General features: G+C 36.2%; 2 protein-coding genes across 2 annotated transcripts; both read right to left on the bottom strand.

The window, feature by feature from the left end:
• Positions 1-3,233: 3,233 nt before the first annotated feature.
• LOC125192356 (EG45-like domain containing protein) lies at positions 3,234-3,693 on the bottom strand. The gene is made up of 2 exons (XM_048089896.1): positions 3,591-3,693; positions 3,234-3,511 (listed from the first exon to the last, which is right to left on the bottom strand). The coding sequence occupies exons 1-2, from the start codon at positions 3,691-3,693 to the stop codon at positions 3,234-3,236; spliced, it is 381 nt and encodes a 126-aa protein (XP_047945853.1).
• A 1,741-nt stretch (positions 3,694-5,434) lies between these two features.
• LOC125194664 (putative EG45-like domain containing protein 1) lies at positions 5,435-5,903 on the bottom strand. Its single transcript, XM_048092909.1, has 2 exons — positions 5,855-5,903; positions 5,435-5,706 (listed from the first exon to the last, which is right to left on the bottom strand). Exons 1-2 carry the CDS (start codon positions 5,901-5,903, stop codon positions 5,435-5,437), a joined length of 321 nt encoding a protein of 106 aa, XP_047948866.1.
• Between the last annotated feature and the right edge of the window lie 1,065 nt (positions 5,904-6,968).

Below are 6,968 nucleotides of genomic sequence, written 5' to 3'. Positions count from 1 at the left end.
TCTAATTCAAGATGTATATATATATATATATATATATATATATATATTTACTTATTATTATTCTTGGAATTAAATTCAAACCGACCGAGTTTCTGAATAATAAATTTATTCTCAAACACCTCTTGGGATATAATCAAACCACGCAAGTACATGAGTCAATGCAATAACAAAATTGACACCTAATAGTTATCAATTACCACTACCCAAGGTATCAGGTTACGTAATATGTATTTTAAGGATTCAAGACACATACATTTGCCTCGAACTTGCTCTTGCAAATATTTCAATAACCCAACAAGAAATGAAACAATAAAAATGGTGGAAATGGAAGAAGATGAAGGTGTTATGATTTAGATGGATGCTTGATTCACTTGGATTTTACACGGTTTTAGAGGGTAGTTTTACTTGGTTTTGATCATATATTGTGTACTCTGTGACATGATTATAGCCACTTCTCTATGACTTTGGTATTTTGACAATTTTGTGAAAAATGTGTAAAAAAACGTACAAATTATGTGGATGTACAGATGCTTTGGTTCGAAACAATTTTTCTGGAGATTTTAAAGTCCAATTAGTCCATATTTACCATTCTCTTCGTCTTCCAAAGAACTTCGCGTGGATATCTTAAACGTTTCAATCGGAGTTCAGTAGAACAAGTTATGGCCGTTTTACAAAGACTGCGCGTAGTAGTGACATAGCTGGCGACCAGCCGGGTTCGCGTGCAAACGAACCTGGCGACCCGCCAGTAAAGCACCAGAAAAACGCCGTAGGCAGCTGGCTACTCTCCAGCTTCGACAAACAACGAACCTGGCGACTCGCCAGGTTCGACCAATAGTTTATTTCGTGCCCAAAGTCAACCCTAGGTATATATATATATATGCCTAGGAAATGCCTCCCAACACATTCTACGCGCCTCCTACCCCAAAAATCCCAGTTTTTCACCTAGGAAGAAGAGAAGAACGAACAGAGGACGAGTATTCATCGCAAGATTGAAGACGAGGCCTCCAATCCGCCTTATTCAATTCTAGGAGTTCATATTTTAGTTTTATTTTTGTTCAAACAATATTTTTGAATATTTGTTTGACTTTTGTGATGAACATGAGTAGCTAAACCCTTCGTAGAGTTCTACGAGGGAGATACAATGATTCTTATGTTGAATTAAATTCCTCATTTCTATGTCTTGGCTCATGTGGTTATTTTGACTTCTCTTGTGCTTATACATTTATTTGACTAATCACCTTATAAATGCATGTGGATTCTACTACAATAATCGAGAGATGAGTAGTTTAATTTGAAAGAAGAGAAGTTGACGTCTTTGCCAATATAATAGGGAGATTTGAGCGTTTGAATGAAGCTAAGTATCTTAGGAGCTTTTAGGAGTTGTTGTCTTAGTTGTAGGAAGGACACTTCAGTTCTAGGTAACAATCTACAAATTGTATGCTTCGGAGAAGATATAGTTTTACCTTAGTGATAGCTTAATAACCCTTGAGACCCTTTGTTGGCATAATTTGAAATTTAGTTAAGCATAGGATAGTTGTCATCGAACTCGTAGGATTCTACCTCTCCATTCTTGATCTACATCTGTGACCTTTTATTTGTCTAAGTTGTTTTTATTTGCTTTAACTATTGTTTATGCTTTGCTTTCAAGTAGATTTAGAAAAAAAAACCTTTCGATTCTTCTAGATAGTAGTTAAGATTGGTTCGTGGTACTTAGGTTAACACTCATTGTCTTTGTGGATACAATACTTTTGCTTACTATTTGCTACAGTAGCCCCATACACTTGCGGGTATATTTGTGTGTAAAATAAGTTGAGTCAATGCTTGGAACCTATGGACCTTCTATAAACAATGAAGATAACCCAAAACTACTTTCACCAGAGCAAGAATCTAATGGACAACACAAGAACTAGAATTGCATACCTTAACATTCAATCTAAGCATGACAATAGATTAAAATACAACCACAATAGATTTTGAATACAATCTTCAAAGATGTGAAGATGGACGCTCAAAATGAGTCTTTAGGGTGTTTACAATGTTCAAAATCCGACCGAAGAACAAACCCGGTTTAGTATTTATACTAGGGTGGGAAAATAGTTCAAATAAAGCTAAAAACACATGCCAAAACGCGTCTCCGGACAAGTCTGACGGGTGGCCGAGTTGGTATGGGTGCGAAGCTGGCGACGCGCTGCTGAACTATTTCAAAAATGTCATACGCAGCTGGAGGGTCGCCAGGTTCGCATGCCTTGCGAACCCAGAGTCTTGGTTTGCACTGCTCCACACAGCCTTGTGATTGTGTGTGTGCAATGTATATATTCACAATGTGCAGTGTGTGCGCGCAGTCAGTGGCAGATCTAGGGGGGGTAAGAGGGGGCGGTCGCCCCCTCCGTGCAACTATTTTCCCCTTATCGGGATGTAAAATTACCATGTCCGCCCCCTCCATTTTCTTCTGGCGTCGCCCCGAACAATGAAAAAATAGTCATGTCCGCACTAAATCAAGCTAATACACTATATTCCGCCCCCTCCGTTTCCGGATCCTGGATCCGCCACTGCGCTCAGTATATGTATTGTAATTGTGTGAATGTTTGTGTACTGTGTGTTTAACTCTGATTATCTTCATTGTTGTTTTCAGTTCTAGATGCCACTTCTAAATCAGAGATTGTTCATATCTAAGAGTAGTAAGGAAATTTTCATATAAATTATTCGAATTGATACGTATCTCTATTAATTTCAACGTAATATAACAGTAAACAAACATAAAAAGATACTATTTGGAATAAAAATATTTTATTTTCCCACTATATCCTTTTTCACATTATTACCACCACCAACAACATACACAATTACACCACATGTTTGGCAACAGCCAACGATATTGGTGATTCCAAATTCTCTTATTCAATAAACCAAGTTACATAGCTTTGGATGCTTATTTGTAAACTCGATGGTCCTCTTACACTCTGCATATTACAACACCATGAAAAAAAAATTGTTATCAACAAAATTACAACTCATAGAGAAGGAAATATATTGGCGAAAACATAAAATAAAAATTTTCAAATAAACGACAAACTATTAACTACAAACTTCTGATTAGCTCACAAACAAATTACACTAGACAATTAAGTAATGGCTTCAGTCAAATTGCTCCTATATACCAAAGAATATCATAAACATAGTAATCTCTTCGAATCAAATTGTTCAATTCATAAAATCAATATCAAATTAGTGATTTACTTGACATAGTTAATACGAACAACACCAGCATCAGGATTGGCGATCTTTTCAAACGCTTCTTGGGAGAGATCAAGTTGATCATCTGAGCAGTCAGGGCAGAGATCGACAATCTTCACCGTGACATGACCTTTCCTGCATGGTTTGTCACCGTGGTTGGTGCCCCCCGTGCACCGTATTTTGTACCTTTTCCCACACGCTTTCCCATTATCGTATAAACTCGGGTTAGCTGCCGCTATCATCGTACCTTCTCCCTTGTTTTCATAGCATGCCGATGCTAAAAAAAGATTTTTAAAAATAAGCTAAATTTGAATTAATTATATATGTTGTGAGCAGATTGAAAGAGAGAAAATTACGTGTGTAGTCAGTGTAGAATGTGGCTTTTCCTGATTTGGCTAAGGCCATACAAAAAAGGCTCGAGGCGATTGTGAACACGATCATAACACGAGCAATTGTCATTTATAAATATTTCTTAAATACTTATAAAAAATAAAGAGAAACTATATGTTTTGAGTTTGGAAAGAAAATCTGAGTTGGAAGTATTTCAGAATATGGTGTTGGTGTGATATAACTAGTAAAAGATGGGCTATATATAGGCGATCTTTGTTAGTATCCTTAGACATTTAATATTGTTATTGTCTCTACACTAGTCCACCAGTACTCCCTCCGTCCCGCTTTAGCAGTTCCATTGACTTTTCTGTCCTCTTTTTATAAAAATGATATAAAATAGTTAAAGTGGAGAAATGGTAAAGTAAGAGAGACATTAATGTAGATAACGGAGGGAGTAATTAAATAACTTTCTTTTTAACATAATTCTAAGAAAAATATTATAATTACGTAAATCTTTTAATAAAATTACGTGCTCGTAACTCCGCATGAAAAAAAAAATGTATGCAGAGAAGTGAATAAATGAAGAAAAATAATTAAATATTTATGAAGAATAAAAATTGATGAATATATTGAGGAATCTATGTATTACATTGATTGTTAATTTCTAAATACCAGAACCAATACCTAAAGTACATAAAATGTTTCACCAGGTTCATAAATTGCACAGATTAAAGTAAACTTACAATTTGTTGTGATTTATCATTAATCTAAAATCCTAAAAATTTAAAACTAACACAAAGGATGAGAATTGCTTTCATGAACTCATATTTTTTTTTTGGTTTAACCACACAGGTGTACTAAACACCGCCTTTTGACGGAATCCAACTAATATAATCCTGTTCGATCGAGCTTGCAGATTAAGGCCGAAAGTCTTCTAGCGGGTGGCGGAGTTTGAACCCGTGACCTCAAGGTCACCACAGCTCTTCGCTGCTAACTGGGCTCCCGAGGAAGATGGCCCATTCCTTGGGAGGCACGAGAATTTATGCAACTTTATTTTATATGTGTAATGGAGAGAGTAAAATAAAAGAGATGAAATCAAGTAGAGAGAAAGATGTTCAATTTTTAAGAATGAGTCATCTTAGTTGGGATAAATCAAAATGAAAGTTGGTTGGGATTGAGGAAGTACATCTTAATTTTGGTTTAAATACAATTCATCTCACTTGTATTAATTTATTTTGTTTTGTCAGTCTATTAGTATATACTTAGTATTCATATTATAGCAAACGCCAAATCCAAATGGATTCTCTCTAATTCATTTTTGTTTGTGTGCCTTGATATCCCCAAAGTAGGCGTACCTTACAAGAATACATAAACTATTGGTAGCGTTCCTTACATTTGTATGGCAACAAAATACGATACCAAATATTTGTCCCGAAAAAAATAGTTACCACTATTAAACTTCGATTTTGACGTGTAGTTTCGATTTTGTTTGCATCAATCAAATCCACATTGTAATCATATGTCGAATTCTGTAGCAATTTTATTGGTCCATCAAAATTCTCGCTTAACAATTTAATATACCACATAATTATTTCATTACCACGAAACGATAAAATTGATCTTTAATTTGGATTTCATCATATATTCCAAAAGATTGTGCTTGTGCCTAGAACTCAACTAATTGAAATAGAAAGGATGGTATTATACTTGGATTTGCTCCAAACCTTATTCTTGAATCTTGTTAACTGAATCGTCTCTGGACTACTTGGAGATAAAATATGATTTTGGATAAAAAAATCACGTCAGTTTTTATTTTATTATTGGAGATAAAATATGATTTTAAAACATAGAATTTGGTGTGTAAATTTTACTAATAATAGTCAATGTTGACAACCCCAGCAACTGGATCAGCAATTGTTGCAAAGGCTTCTTTAGAGAGATCTAGGGTCCCGCCACATCCGGGGCAGTGATCGACGATCTTCACCGTCACGCTCTTCCCGGTGCACGGATGCGGATATGGATTTGTTGGTCCAGTGCATGTAACGGTGAATACTTTCCCACAAATAGCACCATTGTTCCATAGAGCATCGCTTGCTGCAGCTATCATCACTCCACTGTCTTGGCTCCCATAACATGCTGAAGCTGTTGAATAATCAGATATTGAACATTGGAAAAGATTGTTTATTCACTGAATTATGTTTTGAGGATACAATGTATATTGGTATTTATAGGGCAAGAAATATAAATGCATCTAGGGACTAGACAACTTGGAACTCTTCATTATAAATACTATCTCCCCTTTCCAATAGGTTGGGAATTCCTAATTCTCTTTCCAACATCCTTGAGACACCCAAATTCTATTTCCAACACTCCCCCTCAAGTTAAGTAACGGGATTTTCGATACTTAACTTGCCGAGTGCTACTGAGAAATCTCTTGCACCAACTGCCTTTGTCAAAATATCTGCGAGTTGATCTTTGGATCGAACAAATGGAAATTCAACAATTCCTGCCTCAATTTTTTCTTTGATGAAGTGTCTGTCAACTTCAACGTGTTTTGTTCGATCATGTTGAACTGGATTTTCTGATATACTGATGGCAGCCTTGTTATCGCAGAAGAGCTGACATGTTTTCTGTGGTAACAATGCTAATTCCTCCATTAGTCTTCTTAGCCACAATACTTCTGTCAATCCATTCCTAATTCCTCTGAATTCTGCTTCTGCACTTGAGAGTGCCACAACTTTCTGTTTCTTACTCTTCCAGGTAACCAAGTTTCCGCCAACGAATGTAAAGTAGCCAGAGGTTGATCTTCTATCAACGGGATTCCCTGCCCAGTCTGCATCTGTGTACCCATGGATTTCTAAATGATCATTCTTCTTGAACATTATACCGTGATCAAATGTTCTTTTTAGATACCTCACTATCCTTAGCGCTGCTTCAAGATGTTCATGTTGGGGTTGATGCATGAACTGACTTACTATACTGACTGCGTATGCAATATCAGGTCTAGTATGAGACAAGTAGATTAATTTCCCAACAAGCCTTTGGTACCGCTCTCTGTCTGTTAGTTGAGCACCTTCCTTGATCTGCAAGCCATGGTTGACAATGATGGGTGTTTCTGCTGGCTTACAATCCACCATCCCTATTTCTGCCAATAGGTCAAGAATATATTTTCTCTGGTTAATGAAGATTCCTTTTCTTGATCTTAATACTTCTACTCCAAGAAAGTATTTTAGTGCTCCTAAATCCTTCATCTCAAATTCAGTTGCCAAGTTTTTCTTGAGTTGAGCAATCTCCTCTTCATCATTTCCTGTTATGATCATATCGTCAACATAGATCAGTAGGCAAGTAATCTTATCTCCTTTCCTTTTTAGGAACAATGTGTGATCTGCGTTGCTTTGTTGATA

Source organism: Salvia hispanica, chromosome 6, assembly GCF_023119035.1.
Source record: "Salvia hispanica cultivar TCC Black 2014 chromosome 6, UniMelb_Shisp_WGS_1.0, whole genome shotgun sequence".
Classification (NCBI taxonomy): Eukaryota; Viridiplantae; Streptophyta; class Magnoliopsida; order Lamiales; family Lamiaceae; genus Salvia; species Salvia hispanica.
The sequence above is the reverse complement of the archived record's forward strand: the minus strand, read 5'-3'. Positions and strand labels throughout refer to the sequence as shown.